The sequence below is a fragment of the Prionailurus viverrinus genome, chromosome E1 (genome assembly GCF_022837055.1).
Source record: "Prionailurus viverrinus isolate Anna chromosome E1, UM_Priviv_1.0, whole genome shotgun sequence".
Classification (NCBI taxonomy): domain Eukaryota; kingdom Metazoa; phylum Chordata; class Mammalia; order Carnivora; family Felidae; genus Prionailurus; species Prionailurus viverrinus.
Window position 1 is genome coordinate 41,334,916 of NC_062574.1, and position 24,607 is coordinate 41,359,522.

The 24,607-nt window shown below is 51.2% G+C and overlaps 1 protein-coding gene across 11 annotated transcripts in view; it reads left to right on the forward strand.

Moving 5' to 3' along the window:
• Positions 1-24,607, forward strand: part of ARSG (arylsulfatase G) — a 110,656-nt gene that overhangs the window by 37,838 nt on the left and 48,211 nt on the right. For all 11 annotated transcript variants that reach the window (XM_047832110.1, XM_047832120.1, XM_047832119.1 and 8 more), the window contains one exon: positions 3,626-4,356. In XM_047832110.1, coding sequence (XP_047688066.1) covers positions 4,139-4,356 — 218 coding nt within the window. In that variant the 5' untranslated portion in view covers positions 3,626-4,138. The remainder of the gene's footprint in view (positions 1-3,625; positions 4,357-24,607) is intronic.

Consider the following 24,607-nt stretch of genomic DNA (forward strand, 5'->3'; position numbering starts at 1 on the left):
CCCTTCGGAGAGGGGGGAGGGTGATGCATAAAGCAAGCTGGGGAAGCAACCTCAGATCAGCTCGGAGCCCGAGGATGCTTCCCCCAAGTTCATCGAGGTATAACAGACAAATAAACCTTGTTCGGGTTTACCGTATACAGTGTGATGTTTTGATGTGCGGATACAGCCTGAAACGATTTCCAAAAATCTAATAAACACATGCCTCACCTCACGCGGTTACGTACGTTTTAAATTTCTTGTGGTGAGACATTTAAGATCGACCCTCTTAGCGAATTTCAAGTATGCAACAGAGTATCATTAATCGTCATCGCTATGCTATACAATGGATCCCCCAAAGCTGTTCACCTTGCGTCACTGAAAGTTTGTCCTCTTTGACCAGTATCGTCCTATTTATGCCTCTACCCCCACCCCAGCCCCTGGCAACCACCATTCTACCCTTTGCTTCTATGTGTTTGACTTTTCTACATTTCGAATAGAAGCGAGACCACACGGCGTTTCTTTCGCCGTGTTTGTCTCGCTGCTGCCTGGCTTCTCTCACTCCGCATAATGTCTCCCAGGTTTAGAAGTTGTTGCTTCTTTTCCACAAGCCTTCTTTTTCAAGGCTGAATAATATTCCGTGGCATGTATATTACATATGCAGTACATTTTCTTTTGTCATCCACCCACAGACACTTAGATTGTTTCCATATCTCGGCTGCTGTGAATAACGTTGCAGTAAACACAGGGTGCCGATCTCCCTTCATGATAGTGATTTCATTTCTCTGGATATATACCCCAGAAGTGGGATTGCTGGGTCATATGGTCATTCTGTTTTTAATTTTTTGAGGAAATGCCATCCTGTTTTCCATAATGTCAGCTTGGGTCTTTTTTTTTTTTTTTTTGTAATGTTTTTATTTACTTTTGAGACAGAGACAGAGCACGAGCAGGGGAGGGGCAGAGAGAGAAAGAGACACAGAATCTGAAACAGGTTCCAGGCTCTGAGCTGTCAGCACAGAGCCCGACGTGGGGCTCGAACTCACGAACTGTGAGATCATGACCTGAGCCGAAGTCGGACGCTTAACCGACTGAGCCACCCAGGCGCCCCTGTCAGCTTGGGTCTTAATCAAAGTCCATGGCCTCAGGTCCATTCTTTGAATCTCCGGTTTGCCTTTTCACTGTAGTTTAAATAAATAAATAAATGGGGAAAAGATTAAATATCTCCCTGGAAGTATGGGCATGAAGGATAATGCCATGGTGTGCTGGCTAAATTAGCTTATTTCCATTCAGTGAAATTTTTAAGTACGAATGATTCTCTTTGGAAATCCTCAAAGGAATGTTTTATCGTGGAACTGTTAAGAAAAGCAATCTGTTTATTTATGTTCCCACCTTAATTTTAGCTTTTTTCTTACGTGAATTTTTTTCCCCTGAAGTCCTTCGTGTTGGGTCATTCCAAAATGGATTACTGACGAAGAATGAGGCCACTCTAGAGTTCCAAGCTAAGTAGCTTTAAGAAGAAAAGCCTTCTATGATTGTTGCTCATGGTCAGAAGCCAGTAGAATGAGGCTGGGAATCTAGCAGCAGGTCAATAAGTGTTTGTTGGGCACCCTCCTTGTGCAAGAGCTCTTTCTTCTTCTAGAAAGGGAGAAGTCTTTGGGGCCTCAAGATCAACAAATATTGGTTGAATCTAATTGAGTTTGAAAGAATAACTCTCCTTTTGGAAAACAGAAGAATTCGCATTTCTGAACAATTGATTCATTGGCCTCCAGATGACCATGACTGTTTACTTAAACTTTCCCTTTTATTTTGGTTAAGTATGTATCTTCCCATCCTTTTGAGTTTATCTGGGTCTTCCAGAACTTACATATCTCCAACCCGTCCCCTCCCCGATCCACTTGGGTCGGCAGTTGGGGTGGCTGGCTGGCTCTGTACATTCTTTCCGCAAGGGCAGGGGCACATAAGTGCGAATCACATCCACCATAACCCCAGCCCCGGCGGCATCTTTATGTATTACAAATTGGTTTTCTAGCTCTAACACTCCCAGTGGCTTGGGTGTCCAACATGCTTTCATTCGGTCCAGAAGTTCAAGTCTGTGCCTCCTTAGTAGCCTCATAAATTTAGGGCTTTCAAGTGAAAGGGGGGGTGATACGGTTTTTATTCTATGGTTCCCATTTGCAAGTGGCAGTTGAAAATATAACCTTCAGTTCCTGTTTTTTCAAAGTTCAACCTGATATTTTGCTTTTGTGCTTCTCCACTGAAGCTGAATTCTCTCCAGTAGGTTAAGCATCTCCAGTGAGGTTAGTTTTCTTCTTGGACAAGAATCATGATGGTTTTTGTTTTGTTTTGTTTTGTTTTAGTTTTTTAACTTTATTTATTTATTTTGAGAGAGAGAAAGCACAAACAGAAGAGGGGCAGAGAGAAGGACAGACAGAATCCCAAGCAGGGCAGAGCCCAATGTGGGGCTCGAACTCATGAACCATGAAATCATGACCTGAACCAAGATCAGGAGTTGGATGCTTAACTGACTGAGCCACCCAGGCACCCCAGGATGTTTTTATTTCTGAGCATCTTGTTACTCAAGGTGTGATTTAAGGGCTCGGAACATAGGCGTCCCCCGGGAGCTGTATTTGATAAGTTCTATAGCTGATTTGTGTGTACATGTAAGTGTGACAAACCCTGATTGAGCATGTCTTATAGTTTCTTATTAAAAATTACATTGTCGAGATATAAAGGGACAATTTCCATTAAATTTGTTTGAAATGTTTTCCTGACATTTTATGGTGAAAGATTTCCACTAGCAAAATCCAAAGTTCTACTGTTAAGTACCCATATATTCTCCACCTAAATAACACCATTCATATCTTTATGTTTCTTTTTTTCTCAAATTAATTTCCATCAAGAATTATAAAATTCAGGGGCGCCTGGGTGGCTCAGTCGGTTAAGTGTCTGACTTTGGCTCAGGTCAGGATCTCCCCGTTCCTGAGTTCGAGCCCCGCATCAGGCTCTGAGCTGTCAGCACAGAGCCTGGAGCCTGTTTCGGATTCTGTGTCTCCCTCTCTGTCTCTGCCCCTCCCCCGCTCATGCACGAGTGCTCGCTCTCTCTCTCTCTCTCTCTCTCTCTCTCTCTCTCAAAAATAAATAAACATTAAAAAAAATTAAAAAAAAAGAATTTTATAGAGATATATTAGTTGACAGCATGGCTCTTAGAAAGACTCATGTCATGGAAACGAAGCTTTCACTCTTCTAGAATTTTCAGTGGGTTTGATAAGGTCATAATTAGTTTGGGAATTTCTTGGGAATCAGAGAAGCATGGTGGGGTGAGAGTGGGGGAGCAACTGGGCTTTGGCAGAGTTGGGTGCTAGTCTTTGCCCGTCCCAGGGCCGTGGACCTCAGTGTTCCCATCCATACGGTGAATGGGTTGAGTGACACCATCTATAATGCCGTTACCAACCCTGTGATTGTAGGTCCATTGCAAATAGTACTGTCATCGTGATTTCTCAGGTGGGGAAACTGATGAACCAGTTGCATATTCGAATCAGAAGGAAAACATCTGTTGGCATGGAAAAGAGATTATTTCCTAAGCTACTGAGTAAAACACAGCTGCACTGGCAGTTCGACTCTGTTTTCTTGTCAATTTTTGTTCTTTCAGGAAACCTGACAGAAACATGAAGCCCTCCACCATCTGGAACTGAGAAACCCATTCAAGGCTGACTGCGGCTTCTAGAACGTCCAGGTGTTCTGCAGATGTGAGAATTTATCCTGCTCTCACCAGCTGGAGTCCCGAACAGATGCAAAGCTTGTGCTGTGGCCCTGACGTCCCCGAGCACAGAGGGGTCGTTTTTTAAGTGGCCAAAGAGCCATCACTGACACGGGTATCTGATTGCCGCACGCGGCTGGTCGTCTCTCGGAGCTGCAGGGGGCGAACCAAATTCGAGGTTGCGAATTTCCGGTCTTGAATTAGGATGCCAGGTGGGGGCCTCATTTCCGCAGCCCCAGCGTCCTTCTAGGCACCCCACCAACACGACCCCCACAACCAGTATCTCCTTGCAGACTCCACCACTACTTCTCCAGAGACTCCCTGCACCTTACGTGAGCAGAAGGAAGCTCTTGGAAAAATCCTCAGCCGTGGCCCACAGACAGTCATTGCCCTCCCCTGCCCACCATGGGCTGGCTTTTTCTAAAGGTTCTCTTCGTGGGGGTGACTTTCCTGGGGTGTCTTTATCGTCTCGTGGATTTTTGCTGCAGCGGGGACGCAAGAGGCCAGAAGCCGAATTTTGTGATCATTTTGGCAGATGACATGGGGTGGGGTGACCTGGGAGCAAACTGGGCAGAAACGAAGGACACTGCCAACCTTGACGAGATGGCTGCAGAAGGAATGAGGTGAGTCTTGAGGATGGCTGGCTCTTGGCCGCGGGAGGGGGCAGCATAAAGCACTTGAGCAATCGATGGCTCCGTGTGGATTTAGCGAATTGATTGATTCATTTGGTTTGAAGCCAGTGCGGCATCTGGAAGAAATCCATCCATTCATCTGTCTGATAACACTCAGGGTGTGTGGGGGGGAGGGGCAGGGGGCTGCGAGTACAGAGGTAAACAAGATACCTCTGGAGCCTGTAGTCTGGGGGAGGAGACAAGTTAAAAGGAGAGTGGGCATTGCGGTCTAGAACCTGAGCCTGCTTCAGGCAGTTTTGGACTCTTCAGGGAGGGTGTGGAACCTAGCCTGGGGGCTCCAGAGAGAAGGTGACCTTTGAAGAGCGAGGAGTCGAGCACACGAAGTTGAGAGGACTTATCTGTGAGCAGATGGGACTTACTGGTACACATCTTAGAGGAACTTAACTCCAAGGGACCATAAAAGAGAAGGGCATGTGCATCTCAGTGGGTTGGGATGTTCATAAGCTCCTTGCCTGCTTGGAAAGAGAACATGTATTTGAGCCTTCAGAGTTTTATTTTATTAAAAAATTTTTAATGTTTATTTTTGAGAGAGCAAGAGAGAGACAGAGTGTGAGCAGGGGAGGGGCAGAGAGAGAGGGAGACACAGAAGCCAAAGCAGGCTCCAGGCTCTGAGCTGTCAGCACAGAGCCTGATGTGGGTCTGAACCCACAGACCTCGAGATCATGACCTGAGCCCAAAGTCGGATCTCGACAGACTGAGCCAACCAGGTGCCCAGGGCATTCAGACTTTGCGTGTTCATCTTGGGCTGACAGCAGTCCGACTGTCCAGCTCAGATCCTGCTTGTGCTAAGTTAAACCCCTCTGTTCAGTTCAGTGGGAATCATTCCAGCTAACTGGTTAGGACAATGGGTGGGGCATCTGCACAGAATTTGAGCCACTTGTATCCTCGGGCCTGGAGCTTCCCCAGAGACACGGACCCTTGGGGTCCCTGCACCTGGTCTCACCCACTGCAGTCCATCCACCTCACCTCAGCCAAAGGGAAATTTCTAGAAACACTCCTCTGTTTCCAGTCCTTGATAGGCATTTTGTGGCCCCAGGGATGCAATCCAAACTCTGGACAGCAGCTTCTAAGACCAGCCCGTCTTCCACACTGGCTTTCTGCGCGGCCCCTCTGTGCACCTGCTGCCCCCTTCTGTCTGGACCTTACCTGTGTGATTCCATCTTCCTGGTTTACTTTCCGCTTCCTCTGCTTAGTTAGTTTCTGCTCACCATCTGGATCCCCAGTGCCTCATGAGGTCCTGGGGAAAGCTTTCTTGGATGCTGCCTGGGTCCTCCGCCACCTCCCTTGCTGCTCTCGTGGTGATCGCTTACCTGTGTCACCCCCTGTGTTGGGTTGAATAACATGCTCCCCCAATTCATGTTCACCTGGAACCTCAGCACAGGACCTCATTTGGAAACAGGGACTTGGCAAATGTAATTTATTGTGGGCCTTAATGACACCACCCTCCACTGAGGGTGGGTCCCAAATCCAATGACTTGTGTCCTTACAAGAAGAGGAGGGGACACAGAGAGACACCCAGAAGAGGTGATGGGAAGACACGGGCAGGGAACAGTGTTGGGTCTTCAAGCCGAGAACTCCCGGGGCCACCGGCCACCATGAGAAGCCAGGTGGGGGCTTAGGACAGCTTCTCTTTGTGAGCCCCCATCTTGGTTTCAGACTTCTAGCCTCTTGAACCGTCACAGAACACATTCCCATCATTTTCAGCCTCCAGTTTCTGGTCATTTGTGGCGGCCACAGGAAATTCATACACGCACCCCCCCCCCCCCCCCCCCAGCTCTGGCCTTCGGGAAGAAAAATGCCTTTTCTCTTCTTCCTCTCTGGTATTCCTAGCACAGAGCACAGTGCCTGGTACATCGTAGACAGTTTAGAAATAATTGTTCATCAATGAATGGGCTTTAGAAGTTCAAGCTACCAGGGCACCTGGGTGGCTCAATTGGTTAAGCATCTGACTTCGGCTCAGGTCATGATCTCAGGGTTCGTGGGTTTGAGCCCTGTGTTGGGCTCTGGGCTGACAGCTCAGAGCCTGGAGCCTGCTTTGGATTCTGTTTCCCTCTCTCTCTCTCTCTGCCCCCCCCCCCCTGCTTGCTCTCTGTCTCTGTCTCTCTCCAAACAAAAAAAAATTAAAAAAAAAAGTTCAGGGCACCTGGGTGGCTCAGTCAGTTAAGGATCCGACTTTGGCTCAGGTCATGATCTTGCGGTTCGTGGGTTCGAGCCCCTCATCAGGCTCTGTGCTGACATCTCGGAGCCTGGAGCCTGCTTCCGATTCTGTGTCTCCCTCCCTCTGCCCCTCCCCCACTTGTGTTCAATCTCTCTCTCTCTCTCTCAAAAAGTAAATAAACATTTATAAAATTAACAAAAAAAAGAAGTTCAGGATATCTTGAAATGTCACCCCAAATTTTGCGTGTTGGTTTTTTTTTTCCTGGAGAGATTTAATCCATAGCATTTACCAGATTTCAAAGGGAACCAGATTGCCAAATCCTCAAGAGCTTCTGCTTTTAGTGGGTTTGTGGGGAAATATCTGGCCCCTTATTTGCATCGAGATTTCTGAGGCCTCGGCATTCTCCTTATGAGCTGTCACTGCAGGCATGCTGTCCTCCTGAGCAGAAACCAGATGCAAACACAGCGCGGCAGGCTCTCCTATTTTTTTCCTCCCTTTATGAAAATACCCTCCCCATTTGAGCCTTGTGACAGGGGCCGAGCGGACGGCCCTCTGGCCCGATGTGGGCAGCTTTTCTCTCTGTGCCTTGTTGACAGGAAAGCAGGCTTCCTGTGAGGCCGCGGATTGATTCATCACTGGCTTCTCCCCCTGCCTACTCACGGCCAGTGGGGAACCATGACTTTCAGACAAGAAGCCCTATTGCCAAACAGGGTCTACGGGTGACTAGAGAAAGCCTCTTTTTTCCTTGGGGTATTGTTTCCTAGGACTCCCACAACAAATCACTATCAACTGTGTGGCTTAAAGCCACTCACATCTACTCTCTCACAGTTCAGAAGGCTAGAAGTCCTGAATCAAGGGGATGGCAGGGCTGGTTCCTTCTGGAAGCTCTGGGGGAGCATGGGTTCCATGCCTCCCTCCTCGCTTCTGGTGGCCGCAGGCGATCCTTGGCCTCCTCGGTTTGTGGTTGCGTCACTTTTTTCCCTGCCTCCACTGTTCCACGGCACTCTCCCCACGTGCCTGTCTATATCCCCCTCTTCTCATGAGGCCACCAGCCGCTGGCTCTCAGGCTCGTCCTAATCCACTATGACCTCATCTCAACTTGATGACACCTGCAAAGGCCCTCTTTCCACATAAGGTCATATTCCCAAGTTCTAGATTGACATGAAATTTGTGGGGGGGGGGGGGGGCGGGGGGGATGCTTTTCCACCCAGAGCAGGGAGCTCAACTGCATAGATTTTTATCTCTGCTCCTAACATAGTCTGTAACGTAGCAGGTTTTCGATAAAAGATTGTTGCTTTGAAGATTGAACATCCTGCTTAAGAAGTCGGGCTCTGGGGGCGCCTGGGTGGCTCAGTTGAGTGGGCGTCCAACTCTTGATTTCGGCTGCAGTCATGATCTCGCTGTTATAGGATCAGGATGGAAACCCGTGTTGGGCTCTGCACTGGGTGTGGAGACTGCTTGGGATTCTCTGACTCTCTCTGCCTCTCTCCCCTGCTTGTGCTCCCTCTCTCTCAAAAAAAAAAAAAAAAAAAAAAAAAGGGGAAAGGAGAGGAGAGGAGAGGGGAGGGGAAGGGAAGGGAAGGGGTTAGCCTCTGGAGCCAGATGGCTTGGGTTCAAATCCCAACTCTACTACTTTCTGTCTGCATGACTCTGGACCCTCAGAGCTTTGCTTTCCTCTTCTGTTATTGGGGTGGCCACACCCACCTCATAGGATGGTGTAGGGATTAAATTAAGTCATCCAGGTAGGCAGTTAGCACAGAGCTTGGCATGCAATAGACATAGATAGATGTTAACTATGGTTATTTTTGGTATTGGGATTAGAAATAATATACATTTGAATTGTCGATGTGAATTGGCTACCCTGCCTAGTGAACGGTCTAAATGATAAATCATGGAAGGAGTGGGTTCCAGGGACAAATAAGTCCCTGTTCATCTCTATGTGGATCGTATACACTGAGCCGACGTCTGTATTTGACTCAAACACAGCAGCTGTAGTAACAGCCCATGCGAGGCGCCAGGCTCTGCGCTTCACCCCATCTAATTCTGGCCACCACCTGATGTTTCTCTTCTTTCACAGGTGAGGAAGTCAAGGTCAAGCCACTTGCCCCCACTTGGCTGTCCTCTGGGGATCTGCTCGATTCTGTCCATTCCTAGACCACGTCCCCCAGGCAACACTTCAATGTCTCCGTAACATTTCCCCTCCAGCACACGCCAGTAGTGTTTTGGGTTTTTTTTCCTTCCCACTTGGTTATGGTAGATGCGATTTGCCAAGTTTGTGGACAGATTGGGCACCATTCACAACATAACTGTGATGTCATCATTGCTACAGAATGGCAGGATTCCCTGGGGGCGGAGAGGCAGAACTGGGCACTGCCTCAACTTTGCTTCCTTTGCAGGTTTCCTACCTGCCATTTACGTAGAGGAAGATGAGGGACTGCGGCCTGGAACCCACCGTCGTAAGGTTTATAGAGGGACCATCTCGTTTATGGCAGCTCAGGTCAAAGAGCATCCTCGCCGCGTATCGCACAGGGGGAAACGGAGGCCCGGAGAGAAGTGACGCGTGTTTGACTATTTTAGCCGCTTTCTAACGTGTGGGCGGTGGATTTTCTAGTTTGCAGACCCACCATGTTAAAAACAATGATAAATAATTTATTTGTGGGAAAGAAAAAGAAAAAAAACCCCAAAAAACAAAAAACGAAAGTCACCAGAAAGCAGCAGACGTCTCTTTATCAGAGGACATTGCCGACTAGCGTTGAGTGACGGCCCATGTGTGCCCCGTGAGGCAGCTGGGCCCCCTGCACCTGTCAGTAGTTTCAGCAGACAATACCTTTTGCCCTTGACCTGGTGAGCTGGGCATTTCGTCACCGTCCCGTGCAAATCTGAGCCGAGCAGTACTGTTGAACGTTTGAAAGTCTAACAAGGATAAGGTAACCCAAGGAAAATGTTGGAATTCAAGGAAATGTTGGAATTCAAATGAAAAGGCCAGGGACTTAGTAATCAGCTAAAATGTAAACCTTTCAAACAGCTAGAGAAAGGGAGCCCGAGGCAACTTGCATTGCCTTGTGGGCTAGAGGAAGGAATCACTCACACTTTAAAAAGGAGATAAAAAAAAAAAATGTATTTCATCAGCCTCTCCTCCAGCTCTTCTGGCAGAGAGTTAACTCTGAAAATAAGCTGAATCGTTTAAATCAGTATGAGAACCCAGTGAATCACCTTGACCATGCATCACTAGCATGGCTCTCGCCTCACCGCAGGCCCGCGGAAGGCCAGCGCTGGCTTCAGCTTGTGATGAGCCAGCAACTATTTCTTGATAATCCTGAGAGTGAGCGGTAACTCGCCTCCGTCTTCCTGGCTGGTGACTTGATTCCAGCCCTGCCTTCGGGTGTCCAGACCCGGGTATGAGCACCTGCGCGGTCGTGACCTGTGCGTCTCTTGGGGGAAGTGGGCCCAGCCAGCAAAGCCCAGATAGTGGCCGCTCACTCGGCGGGTCTCCCGGGCTGGCTCAGAAGCGGGGTTGACAGAGCACGTACATTCACTTATGCAAATCGACCTGCGGTCCGTTGCTTTTGCGCCTCGATCTTTCCCCCCGCCCGCTTCAGTCCATCTCTGCCCTCTGTCTCACCTGAGTCGAGTCATTGCTGCTGCTGAGTAAAGACAGTGGCTTAGCTAGGAGTCAAAGATCAATATTCACCACTGGAAGGTCAGGGGCTCCCAGGGGCTTCGGTCTGTTTCTAGAAAGGGCCTGGGTGAGGGATGAATTGATGTGTCAATTCATTCAAACGCCTCGTGTGATTTCTGTTCTCACACTGGCTTTTTGCAGACATTCATCATCCACGCTGTTATGTTTTGGGTCTTCCCCCCCCCCCCCACTCCTCCCCGCCAACTATCCTGCTGCCTTTGGGGTTTTGCAGCAATCCCAGGGAAGCCGAGAGCCAGGCTGGCACTCACAGCTGCAGGGGATGGTAATGAGGTCTTCATGAGAGCTAGGGTAGAAAGAACATTCTGAGTGAGACTTCTATTAATAAGAGAAAGATTCCAACCCCACCGTGTAATCCCTTCCAGCTTTATCTCCACCCCCCAAACAGTCATTCAGACCCTGGGTTGAGGAAGAAAACCTCTTGTCCTATGACCTTCGCCACGAACTTCGAGAAATTTGCTCAGCGACACGAGACAGACAATTTTATATCTTTGCCCTTGGGTAAGTAGGTCCAGTGGACGTAAAGTCAGGCAATGCCCACCTACCAACTGGGCCACGGTGAAGCCTACTTGAAAGGTCCTGCAGCGTTGGGCCGTGTGGCTTTAATAGATGGGGACACGTAGGAGCACCATCATCTAGGTAGCACTCAATCTTAGAGAAAACCAACTGAAATATTAACCAGTGTGGCCCTGGTGCCAACTGCGAGTTTAAAATTGCCTGTCCAGCGGCTGTTACCTTTTAAGTCTCCCGCCTACTTCGTTTGACAAGGACTCTCTGGTCAGAGCAGGTCATAGGACAAATGCTGCACCCTAAGAGTCTTCCAGCCGGGGGGCGGGGGTAAGACAAGAAAGACAGCCTTTAGAATGCAGAAGGTGACCGGGGGGTGAGGGGAGAAGGGGTACCTGGGTGGCTCAGTCAATTAAGTGTCCAACACTTGGTTTCGGCTCAGGTCATGGTCTCCAGGTTCGTGAGTTCGAGCCCTGCATGGGGCTCTGTGCTGACAGTGCAGAGCCTTCTTAGGATTTTCTCTCTCCCTCTCCGTCTCTCTACCCGACCCTGCCCCCCCCCCCACCTCACAAAATAAATAAATAAACTTAAAAAATTATTTTTAAAAAGTATTAGAATACAGAAAGGAAATGTACTGTGAGCAGGAACCCCACACCTCCCACCCCTTGTCCTGGGGCTTTAATAACCTAGATTGGATGGAACTGAATTGGACTCTTCTGGGATGGAATTAGCACCTTACTTATCCCTTGGTGACAATCAGGAATGAAAAAGGTCCATGCCGGGGCTTCTTGCCTTTTGGACGGTAGAGCCCAGAGCCAGAAGCATGTTAAAGATAGTCCTGAGGGGCTGCAGGAAGAGAGAGGCCATTTCTCCAGAGGGAAGCCAAGAGGTACTGGAGAAAGGATCTCACTGTTGAGACCTTAAAAATGAGTAGGAATTAGCCGGATGAAGGGAGAGGAAAGCGTGTTGTAGGCAGAGGGGAAAACGTGAGCAAAGGCTCAGAACTGAAAAGTGCCCTTTCACTGGACAAATATTCCTAGAGGCTCCCTCAGGCCCTGTCCTAGGTGCTGGGAATGCATCCATGATGCAGACAACCAGAAGCCCTCGCTCTTCTGGGGCTGCCATTCCAGTGGCTGAATGTGGCTGGGAGTGTGAGGCTGGACCAACGGACGTGCCCACCAGCGAAAGGCCTCCTATGCACGTTCTAGTGTTCAGACTTGGTCCTGGAGGCAGTGGGGGCCCTGAGGACTGAAGTCCTCAGCCTGCATTTGAGCTGGATTGCTCCAGCTTGCTGGGGAGTGGCCCACACTGGCAGCTGGGGAGGCAGGGGGCAGATTGCAGGAACCTCCAGAATGGCACGGCCCAGGGTCATGAGTGTGGGGAGAAGTGTCCGATCCAGGAGGCGCGAGATGCTGGCTTGTGTGTGCATCTTGTCTCGTGCCTTGCGCGTGTCCTTCCTTGAGCGTGCATGCGCGCATATCCGCAACAAGAATGTCAAAAGGAAAGGGGGAGATTGCCAAGGATCATACCACGCTCGGCTGCTGGGAACCTGTTTTTGGAAAGAACAAGAATATGAGTGGACGGATGAAAGGATGGAAGGAAGGAAGGAAGGAAGGAAGGAAGGAAGGAAGGAAGGAAGGATAGAAGGTAGGATGGAAGGAAGGATGGAAAAGTAAACAAAACACACCAAGTTTACTCTCTGCTGCCACATTTGCTCATAGTTTACAAAGGGCCTGCATATCCATTACCCCAGTGGCCCCCCCCGATGACTTTCTGAGCGCTGACTGGTCGCTCTTCCCATTTAACAGAAGGTCACATGGAGGTCGAGCTGCGCTGGTGTTTTTCTGGGTTCCACCTCCCGCCCCATCCCTCTGCGCACAAAGGCCACAACAAATAATTTTTAAAACCTATTTCTGCCTCCAAGACTTTAAATTATGAATGGAGCAAAGATAGCCTTTATTCCAGGTACACAGCCATTTAGAGAGTTAGTGCAGAAGGCCTCATCGTCTATCTTAAATTCCTCACAGATGAAGGCTGGACACGCTTAACTTCGCCATGTTCTGTCTCTCCAGGGCTTTCGCGGCCGTGTTTCCAGCCCTAACGTTTTCTGATTCTAATACGCGTAATTTATGCAATGGCAAGTTGCTTTGGCTTCTGTCTGGCTGTGTCTTAATTTGCGTTGATTTTCCCGTTAACAGGCTGCTGTAATGTCTGGCTCTGTATTTCCAGCTTTCCTTTACAATGTATTTTCAGACTTTAATTAGGACCCCTGTTGGTGAACTGGCCTGAGCCTGCCCAGATAGATTTGGGGAAAAACCAAAGAGGCTTTCCAAATAGCAAGACCATTTTATCGCTTATTAATTGGTCTCTGCCACGTGGAGACAGAGGCTGGCAGAGGGGAAAGTGACGTGCAGGTCAGTTCCCTGGGCTGCCAGGGATGTTGTTGGCTCTTTTAGGAGGCGAGGGTACGGTCAGGGCTCTAAAGACTTGGGAAGAGAGGAGATAAGATTGTTTCTGAGAGTTGAGCTGCGAGGAAAGAATTGAACCCTAACAAGCATCAGCTTAAGGGATTTTGTGAAAACTGGATGAATGCATTTTTTTCCAGCCAGGTGACCTCTTCCAGTTTTGTCTACTCACTCACCAGATGTTGCTGGAGTGGCTCCACGCCTCCAAGGCACCCCGCTTGGGGCCGGTCTTGCAGCTCTAACCCTGTCCTCACGGAACCTACGGTCTGGGGGAGGAGTGGACTCGAAGTTCTGTTTGCCGTAGAAACGCGCGACAGCCGTTCCCGCGAGGGTGGTGTTGCGTGCTCGAGGAGACACCATCCCCAGGACAGATGTTAAGGACAGGCGGGCAGGGACAGCATTTAGACGATGTGTTTCTGGCTCTGCCCACGTGTACTGGTCAGTGAGGCTGTGTAACAAATATAATGGACTGGGTGGCTTAAACAGTAGGAATTATTTTTCACAGTCCTGGAGGCCGTGAATTCCAAGGTCAGGTAGCCAGTGTGGTCGGGCTCTGCCGAGGACCCTCTTCCTGGCTGGCAGATGGCCACCTTCTCACTGTGTCTCACATGGAGGGGAGGGAGCCCTCTGGGGTCTTCCTCGTCTTTATAAAGACACTGATCCTATCATAGAAGCTCTACCCTCCAGACCTCATCTAAACCCAGTTACCTCCCAAAGCCCTGACTTGCAAATACCACCCTGTTAGAGGTTGGAGCCTCAACACAAACGTTCAGTCCATAGCGCCAGGGAAGAAGACGATGGTGGGCAACAAAGCCCCCTTGCCTCCCAGACCCACCGACAAAGCTCAGTCTGAAGGATTTTTTCCATGGTCCATTGGAATTCTCTTAGCATTAATTAACTCCACACTCATCAAGACAAGCTTTGCATTCTGATTTCCCCTGCAATTCATGGCCAAGAAGAAAGCTTGTTGACCACGCTGACGCTTTGGTTCCTGAGCTGACCCCTGGCAGTCAGTTGGGAGACAGGCATTCTGATGTCTCTCTTAGGCCCGCATGGTTTGCATGGGTGTGAGTCAGGCTCCTGGGGCCGGCACCACCAGGGCTGAGTCCCGGGACCTCCGTAGCCCAAGACTAGTCACCTAGCCAAAGGTAATTCCCTCTGCGTTTACCTTACCAACCTCTGGGTTGGCCCAGCTCCAGCCAGCCTTCTCTCAGATGGAAAGGGACTTGAAAGAGCATGGGATTTTGGGTGGGCAGGCCCGGGTTGAAGTTCTAGCTCTGTCATTTCCCAAATATAGGGGTCTACAGTCTTCCGTACGGCACGGTGATTGGACTGGGCACAGTGCATCCCCCCTCAATGCCAGCCGTATGGTCTTGGGAAGCGACTTAAACTCTCTCTGCCTCACCTCCCTTATCTGTAAAACGAGGAATCCTAGTGATTTGAACTAATATACGTAATATGATTAGGGTGGCAGTCGCTTGATAAACAGCAGCTATTTTTATTACGATAAGACACACCGTAAACAAAGTTAACGCCTATTTATACTTTAAGCCTCAGCACACACGTGGCTTCTTTTGAGACGCACTCGCTTCACCGGCACACGTGTACACCCTCCTTGTGTGCTTTCGGAACACCCTGTGCCTAGTGTTCACAGAGCTCTCTCGCACGCTGGGATTATCCACCTCCCTTCCTGAACTTTGGGCAACTGGAGGGCAGGGCTTCATGTTGCTCACTGGAATATTCTGGGCTCCTATCCTATTACACCCACACTGTGATAGCCAGGACTCTCTGGTCATAAGAGGCAGCAACACTGCTCAGCCGGCCCACGCACATAAGGGGCATAGCTTTCGCTCATCAACTTAACCTCTGCAGAGATTCTGTCTTGTGCTGGGCTTCTGAGCCCACGGGTAGATTCTTCCAGGCTCCTCCATATGATGGGAGATGTGGCTCTTGCCTCCGTTCTCATGGTTTGAGGTTCAAAGGGAACGAGAGAGCTATTCCTTACTGTCTGGTTCAGAAAGTTCCAGGTTGGATTCTGACTAGCCCTGCCTGGGTCATGGTCCTCGAGGATGAGGGACGAGAGGTGGTGTTACTCTGCTTAGCCCACGGCGGGGTCTTGTGCCCATGGTGGGGTGGGTGGGGTGTGGGGCACAGACGCTGTTAGACGAACGTCTACGTTCAGACACGAAAAGGCCGCAAGGAAGTTTCGCGGGCTCCGGAAGTCGAAGTCCAGGCTCATCCTTCTGGGGGTGGGGTGGGGGAGGCAAAATGGTGCCAGCACCGGCTCGCGGAGGATAGGTGGGCGTGTGGACGGGCAGGAGGACGGGGCAGGCTCTCTGGGCCGAGGCGCAGGAAGTCGAGGTGCTGGGTTGGAGAGGTGCGTGTGGGACGTGAGGCGGGGAGGGATGCCAGACGCCCCGGGGCTTCGTGGGGTGACGTATTCACGTCCTGGCGTGGCCATAACCAAGTGTGACAAACCGGACGGCTTAAAACAACAGGAATTTGGGGCGCCTGGGTGGCTCAGTCGGTTCAGTGTCCAACTTCGGCTCAGGTCATGATCTCACGGTTCGGGAGTTCGAGCCTCACCCAGGGCTCACTGCTGTCGCCACAGAGCCTGTTTCGGATCCTCTGTGCCCCACTCTGTCTTTGCCCCTCCCCCAACCACGCCCTCCCTCCCTCTCTCAAAAAACGAATAGACATTTAGAAAATTAAATTAAAGGGGCGCCTGGGTGGCTCAGTCGGTTGAGCGTCCGACTCCGGCTCAGGTCATGATCTCGCGGTCCGTGAGTTCGAGCCCCGCGTCGGGCTCTGTGTTGACGGCTCAGATCCTGGAGCCTGTTTGGGATTCTGTGTCTCCCTCTCTCTCTCTGCCCCTCCCCTGTTCATGCTCTGTCTCTCTCTGTCTCAAAAATAAATAAACGTTAAAAAAAAATTTTTTTTAAAGAAAATTAAATTAAAAAATAAAACAACAGGAATGTATTCTCTCACAGTTCCGGAGGCCGGGAGGGAAGCATGAAGGTGCCGACAGAGCCAGGCGCCCCCCCCCCCCCCCCTCAGGTTCTAGGATGATTTCCTTCCTCGCCTCTTCCAGCTTCTGGGAGCCCCAGGCTTTCCTCAGCTTGTGACAAGAACTCCAACCCTTGCCTTTGTCATCACGTGACCACTTTCCCTCTGTGTGGCTGTGTCTTCACGTGGTGTTTTCCTCTTGGTCTCTCTCCCCTTCTTTTTAATTTTTTTTTTAAATCTTTATTTTTGAGAGAGAGACAGAGTGTGAGCAGGGAAGGAGCAGAGAGAGAGAGAGAGAGAGGGAGACACAGAATCCGAAGCAGGTTCCAGGCTCTGAGCCGTCAGCACAGAGCCCTAAGCAGGGCTCGAACTCACCGACCGTGAGATCACGACCTGAGCCAAAGTCAGACGCTCCACCGACTGAGCCACCCAGGCGCCCCTCTCTCCCCCTCTTATAAGGATACCAGTTACGTGAGGTTAAGGATTCACCCTAATCCAGCACGATCTCACCTTAACTGACTACATCCTCAGTGTAACCATCCAATGAGGTCACGTTCTGGGGCTCGGGGGTTAGAACTTCAACGTGCCTTTTTGGGGGACACGATTCAACCCACATCGGGCAACGACGAGTCAGAAGCCTGAAGAAGTGGGTTGAGCCAGAGCGTGGGGGGTTATGGTGGCCACACAGAAGGAAGTCACTGAAGACTTGGGGTCCGGGGACGGCATGACCCACTGACATGTTAGCATGGGCTGGAGAGAGCGAGCCTGGCATCTTGGAAGGTCACCGAAGTGGTTCGGACGAGGGACGATAGCCATATTGATCTTGGGTGGCATCGTTTGGAATGGGAGCTGCTGAAAGAGGGGGAGGGGGGAGACAGACTGGAAGGCGATGCCTCAGTTTCCAGCCGGGTTTACTGGGAGGGAGGCAGACGTGAGGTCTCGGAGAAAGGACTCTGAGCTTGGTTCTGTGCCCATTGAGGCCGAGGTGACGTGTGCCATAACCTGTGGCAGTGAACCTGATGCCTGCGTGGTGGCAACAGCAGCCAAGCGGCCTGGAATCCCGCCCGTTGGTTCCCAGCTTCCGTGCTATCCTCCCTGCCTGGGGCGCCCTCTGCCTCCCCATTTAGCGACCGAGGACACGAATTACCTTGACTACCACACGTTTGTAGAAACCTACTCTCCACCTGGAGCTCTGCTAGGGGCGTTGTGCACATCGTCCCACCGAATCCCTCAAATGAGCTGGGGAAGTAGGTGTGTTAGGCCCGTTTTGCAGAGGAAGATACTGAGGCCTAGATGCCGTTACCTGTCTAGTCTCACACCAGAGCGGTGGGGGGGAGGCTGGGATTGAGCCCAGCTTCGTTTGTCCAAACAAACCCTTCCTATCACTCTCCCTCTGCCTCCCACAGCACTTTTCTTTGTTCTCAGATGGGGCCCGTCTTATTTTGTCTTCTTACCCACATGTCTCGACACTCTGAAGTGTGAGCTACTTGCTGGAAAGGACTATGGGTTCCTCCCTGAGCTCCCCCAGCAAGCTCTGCTGTGGTTAGTGGAACTCCAGCGAGGCCCCTGGGCAGTTAGAGGTGACAATCCTGGCACCCTTGCCCAAGGACTGTCTCCATGTGCTCTCAGGGGAGTGCTTTCCCTGGAATGGCGCACACAGCTGGGGTAAGACTGCCCCGGGGCCTCCAGTTGCCCCCGGGCCCCACTGGGCTGCCCCTGGGGCCGAGAGGAACCCGATCTTGGAAAACTGGGGCCCGTTTGGCCCTTTCTGTGTGCTCCAGCTCCAGGCTGGGCAGCTCTGACGGAGGGCCTGCAGACCACGAAAATGACTTTGGATCTACTTAGACTGCGCTGAGAGCCCGCGAGAGGGTTTCCAGCCAGGAATTAATGTTAGTCGATAAACAGGTTTTGAGATTACTTCAGCTGCCCCTTGGGAAAGGGGCGGGGAGGGAGAATTGAGGGCAGGAAGGGAAGCAGGGAACAGGGTTCCCACATACAGCTGGACAGATTGTGCACTGCTCAACTCCGGACAGCAGTGTGAATGGCACCCTCTGGGGTTATACAACATGGTGGCCCTGGGGAAGACAATACAGACCATGTAGTGGTCTGGGCAGCATGATACTAGCTTGGACTCGGATGTTAGCTGGTAGTTGGAGAGAAATGGGTAGATTCTGGGTATGGTTGGAAGAAGGGTCTTTTCAAGAATGTGCTAGTACTTTGGCTGTAGAGGGGGAGGGGAAGAGAGGAATCAGGGTGAGGCGTTTGGACCAAGTGAGTGAGTGGGAGGTGGTGCTGTTCACTGAGATAGGGGACACTGGAAGGCGAGAGCGGGTGTGCAGGGATGAATCTGGATCAGAACCGGATAAATCTGCAGAGACTGGCAGAGAAACCACCTCGAGGTACATGGGAGCGACGTCTGGGGCCCGAGGCCAGTGGGCCTTTCTCTTCTTGCTCTGGGAAGCCCAGTGGCCCGAGAGGGGACTGGGGTTCGAGACGGAACCGACGCTGCTGGGCGGGGCCAGCCATGTGGGTGGGTGACCCGTGCAGCCACACCGGGCTCCGTGCTTTCGGAGGGCCCCTCGCTTGGTTTAAAGCTGTCTCGTTGCCGTCTTGAAATGCTTAGTCCATTTCCAACAAGGGCTCCCTCGTCTTCTTTTGCACAGGGCCCTGCAAACTGTGCAGCTGGTTCTGTTGTGGGAAAGAGCCGACACCCACAGGCGTGGGCCAGCCCGTACAGAGCTTCCGGAATGTGCGCATTCAACCCAGAATGAGTCCCGGGGCAGCAGACGCTCTGGACCCAAAGTGCATCGAGTGCCTGGAGTGTAGTGAGTGCTTTGGAAGCGTGTGCCTCGAGGGGTACGGATTATCACAAGGGGCGGTGAGGACGGTGAGCGGGGAGCGTCCTGCACCTTCCATCTCGGGGAGGAGGGCAGGATAGGCTGGGTAGAGATGATCGTTTGTCTTGGGAGCAAAAGCGTGATTTGCGAGGTGCAACCTGGTTTGGGATTCTAAGAGTGGCGGTTACCGGCTGCCCCCCCAACACCCAGGACCTTTGTGGCCCCAGGACGTCTGGCAGGTGGGGATGCTTCGGAGGAGTCCCAGAGATGCGCACACAGGGGCGTTCCACATGCTTCCTCCTGGGCTCCCCGAGACAGACAGCCGCCTCGCCGTGGAGCTGGCCGTGCATGTTGGGGCACAGACCTTCCGTGCCCTCGTTCTGTCGGATGAAGGCAGCCCGCAACCTGCTCCCCAGAGCAGCTGCAGGGCTGGGCCTGCACCTCTTCGGGCTCTCACGGCTCCCTCGTGATGTCCCTTCTGTGCCACTTGTTGCCTTGAAACACGGCGTTAGGGAATTACCCCATCTCCTGGGTGAACTCCGTGGGGCGGAGGCTGTGGGAACCAGCTGGTGTGGGCCAAGGGTGTCTGGAGCGGGGGAAACCCAGTGGAGAACTGTTCTTTCCAGAAGCACCAGTTCCTGGAACCATGGCTGTCGCACGCGGCCTCCCGTTTCCAGGCAGGACTCTGGTGAGACCAGACGTTCAGGTGCCTGGTGTTTCTCTGGAAGGTTATCAGGACTGGAAACTCCCGGGCCAAACCCGAATCGATCGATCACATCAGGGTTTTGTCATCTTTTCTCCAGAAGCTCCTCTGAGGCCCCGTTAGCAATTCTCTCAGCTGCGTTTCGACACGGGTATGCCTGTGTGCACATGCCTCCGTGAGCCATGCCAGTCTTCGGATGATGAAGCCTCAAAGCCTCTTCTTGTGCCAACACCCCGTGCCGCCTCCCTCACCCTGGGCCTGGGGGGACCGGGCACGTTTCCTTTCTGCGTAAAAAGCTCACTCCGTCTCCTCCGCCCACTGTGGAGTGGGTGTCTCCCGGCCCCTTCCCTTTGGCTTTGCGGGCAAGCTCTGGAGTTCCTAGCGGGGACAGTGCTGGTTAAATGGCACACGCATGGGATTTGGAGTTGGACGGGCGTGAGTTGGAAGACCGCCCTTGGATACCTGGCTTCGTGGTCTAAGGCTGAGGGCAGGGGTGGAGCAGAGTGCCTGGGGACACGCTGTGTCTCTCCCGTGTCCCACTGCCTCAGTTTCCCCATCTGTAACGGGAGTCCTTACAATACACATCCTACAGGCTGCTGTGTTAGACAAGTTAACACACGTAAAGGGCCATGTCCACAGTTAGCGCTAAGTACGTGCTTATGACCATCCCTAGTGAAGTAGAAATGACCTCGTAAGGCTTTTGTTCAGAAAGTAAAGTGTAAGGTCATCGAGGACAGAGACTGTACCTTTGCTTCCTTCACACCTATCAGAGCTGCCCCGGCTTGCTGCTTGCCGGTATCTTGGGAATAAAAGGAAAGAAATGATAGATCACCACCTTGGTTTTGAATGAGTATTTTCTCCGGGAGCCTGGGTGGCCCAGTCGGTTAAGCATCCAACTTCGGCTCAGGTCATGATCTCGCGGTTCGTGGGTTCGAGCCCCCATCGGGCTCTGTGCTGACGGCTCGGAGCCTAGAGCCTGCTTCGGATTCTGTGTCTGCCTCTCTCTGTGCCCCTCCCCCACTTTCTCTCTCTCTCTCTTTTTCTCTCTCTCAAAAATAAATAAAACGTAAAATGAGTATTTTCTCATCCGAAGAACTACAGATCTAACACCCAGCTTAACGGGCCTTTTCTCCTACCTGAGACATTCTCTTCAGGCGTTTTCCTCCTAGTCTGTAAGATTTGGGTTTTGTTTTGTTTTGTTTTGTTTTTATTGAAGTGAAATTCACATGACCTAAAATGAACCATTTTAAAGCGAACAATTCAGTGACAATTAGTACCTTAAAAAAAAATTTTTTTTAATGTTTTATTTATTTTTGAGACAGAGAGAGACAGAGCATGAGCAGGGGAGGGGCAGAGAGAGAGGGAGACACAGAATCCGAAGCGGGCTCCAGGCTCCGAGCTGTCAGCACAGAGCCCGATGCGGCGCTCAAACTCACAAACCAAGAGATCATGACCTGAGCTGAAGTTGGACGCTTAACCCACCGAGCCAGCCAGGCACCCCGATGTTTATTTATTTTTGAGAAAGAGAGAGAGAACAAGCAGAGGAGGGGCAGAGGAGGGAGACTAGAGGATCCAAAGCCGACTCCACGCTGACAGCAGAGAGGCTGACTCAGGGCTCGATCCCATGAACTGTGAGATCCCGACCTGAGCCCAAACTAAGAGTCAGACACTTAACCTAGGGAACCACCAGACGCCCCTAGGCTTGAGTGTAACATTTTTTTAAAAGACGGAGAAAAAAGGAAAGAAACAAGAAAAGAGGAAACCACCGTGTTGCTGGGGGGGTTGCAGACCTCACTGCTCTTTAGTGCCAGCACCTCTGCAACTGCCAAGGTCATGGCGAAGGGCAGGGTGTTCAGGGCCCTGCTGGCTGTACCCAGGCTGGGGGGTCGCTCCGGAGGGCGTCTCTGAGGGACGAGGGACGTGAAAACATTATAGACTTGTAAGGGCTTTCTCTTTAGTACAGTTGGTCCTTGTAGGGGGGAGAGAGGCTGCAGGTGGAGTCCCTTTATTTATTTATTTATTTTTAAATGTTTTATTTATTTTTAAGAGACAGGGCACGCAAGCAGGAAGGGGCAGAGAGAGAGGGGGACAGAGGATCCAAGCAGGCTCCGCGTCGACAGCAGAGAGCCTGATGCGGGGCTCAAACGCACAAACCTTGAGATCATGACCTGAAGTCATGGGTCTTAGCCGCTAAACCGACTGAGCCACCCAGGAGCCCCAGGTGGAGTCCCTTTTAAACACTGTTTTAAGCCTCTCTGTCCCAAGTCTTCTGACCGAATTGCTGGATCTGAGTGAGAGGCAGGGATTTGTACGCATTTCCCCATTTTCTTGCCCCAAGCTGGCCTCTGCGGGGGCACAGAAAACAAGGAACTGTCTCCAGGCTGGTCTAAGCCCCTGAGCAAGTACTGCCCCGGGCAGGAGGACTGCCTGGGCAAATGGCCGGTCCTGGTCTAGAGTGGCTGTCACTGGGTTTGGGACCACCGCCGTCCAGGTCTGGGGTTATGGCGGAGACCTGAGGCTATAGTGCAGGTGGCAGGTGGTGACCCAGACTCTGGAGTGTGGGGGAGGAGTGTTTAAACGTGACTGCTCTCTGTGACCTCATCCCCTGCTTTCACGTGGGTCCCCGATGTCACATCTCTTCGTGACACTGCGATGACCAAACTCCACGTCAGCATGTTATCTTTAAAACTGTTGGGAAGGTGCCACTTTTGGTGACATCCCACCCCACCGCCCACTTCCCAGTAATGGTTATTTTGAGGTTTGGTTACATTTTCTATTAAAAAAAAATTTTTTTTAACATATATTCATTTTTGAGAGAGAAACAGAGCCTGAGTGGGAGAGGAGCAGAGAGAGAAGGAGACACAGAATCGGGAGCGGGCTCCAGGCTCTGAGCTGTAGCCCAGAGCCCAACGCGGGGCTCGAACTCACGGGCTGTGAGATCATGACCTGAGCCGAAGTCGGTGCTCAACCGACCGAGCCACCCAGGGGCCCCGAGGTTGGGTTACATTTTCAATGAAGTTGTTGGGAAGGAAAGACTCTTCTCTTTCCCTCTCCTCCCCCCTCCCCGTCTTCCCTCCTCCCCTCCACCCTGTATTTGTTTGTTTGTTTTTCAATATATGAAATTTATTGTCAAATTGGTTTCCATACAACACCCAGTGCTCATCCCAAAAGGCCCTCCACCCTGTATTTGTAGAGCCCAGTTTTAGGAGCCCGAGATAAGCGGTGAGCGACAGGCAAAGCCTTCCTCCCAGGGAGCTTGCATGGAGGGAAGTTGGCCCAGAAAGAAAGGACATAAAAATAAACCAGGTAATTCGGGTTGGGATCAGTGTTACCAACTATGCACTCAGGGTGCCTGATGAGAGGGCAGCGGAGGCCCCCTTGCGGGAAAACTGAACGGGGAGGATGGGCCATGCAAAGGTCTGGGTGAGCGTGCCAGGTGCAGGCCGACCTTGGGAAGGAGCTGGCAATCTGCAGATCCTAAAAAAGACCCAGAAGCCCCCTGTGCTGGCGCCTGAGGGAGGCAGGGAAGGAGAGGCCTGAAAGGCGGACTGCGAGGGAGTGGGCTTTCAGGGCGCACCAGGCAATCGTTTTAGAGTATTAAGCAGTGGTCAGAGGAGCACTTTTAAAGGCCCCCCACCCCCCTCCCACCGGCCCCTAGGTGAGGATGGGTCATATGTGGAGAGGAGGAGAGAGGCGCTGAGCTTGGCTTTGCTCTGCTGACCTGGCGCCTGTGGGCCAGTCCCTTATCCACCCCAGGACCTTGGGCTTCGCTCTGCCCGGCATGGCTGAGCTCGCCCGCCGGGCTCCCAGCAGCCTGGATGCACATGGTTCTGAGGTGCTTACCTGACCTTTAAGCCACCTGTCCTCCCTGCCCTCCCGGCCAGCCTGGCCACCCATCCTGTCACAGCTCTGCTCATTCTAGACTCCAGATTGTCATCCTTTTGAAACTTTTAATATTAAATATTAAGTCTTAATATTAAAAATCTCCAATATAAAGGAAAATGAAAAGGACGGTATACTCAATTGTTATTAGCATTTTGCCATTTTTATTTGTACTCGCTCTGTCTATAAAGAAGGTGGGTTTTTTTTTTTTTGAGTCATTCTAAGGGTGTAGATATTATGTTCTTTTATTATAAACACTATAGCTTACATCTCTCAGAATAAAAACATTCTTGGGGCGCCTGGGTGGCTCAGTCGGTTAAGTGTCTGACTTTGGTCCAGGTCAGGATCTCATGGTCCATGAGTTCGAGCCCCACGTGGGGCTCTGTGCTGATGGCTCAGAGCTTGGAGCCTGCTTCGGATTCTGTGTCTGCCTCTCTCTCTGCCCCTCCCCCACTCACGCTCTATCTCTCTCTCTCTCTCTCTCAAAAAAAAGAATACCAGCATTCTTTTTTTTTTTTTAATTTTTTTTTTTTCAACGTTTATGTATTTTTGGGACAGAGAGAGACAGAGCATGAATGGGGGAGGGGCAGAGAGAGAGGGAGACACAGAATCAGAAACAGGCTCCAGGCTCTGAGCCATCAGCCCAGAGCCCGACGCGGGGCTCGAACTCACAGACCGCGAGATCGTGACCTGGTTGAAGTTGGACGCTTAACCGACTGCGCCACCCAGGCGCCCCTTTTTTCTTTTCTTTTCTTTTTTTTTTTTTTAATTTTTTTTTTTTACCAGCATTCTTAATGTAACAAAAACTTTCTTTTTTTTTTTTTAAGTTTATTTATTTTGAGAGAGAATATGCACGCGTGCATGCGTGCTTATGTGAGTCAGGGAGGGGCAGAGACATAGGGAGAGAGAAAGAATACCAAGCAGGCC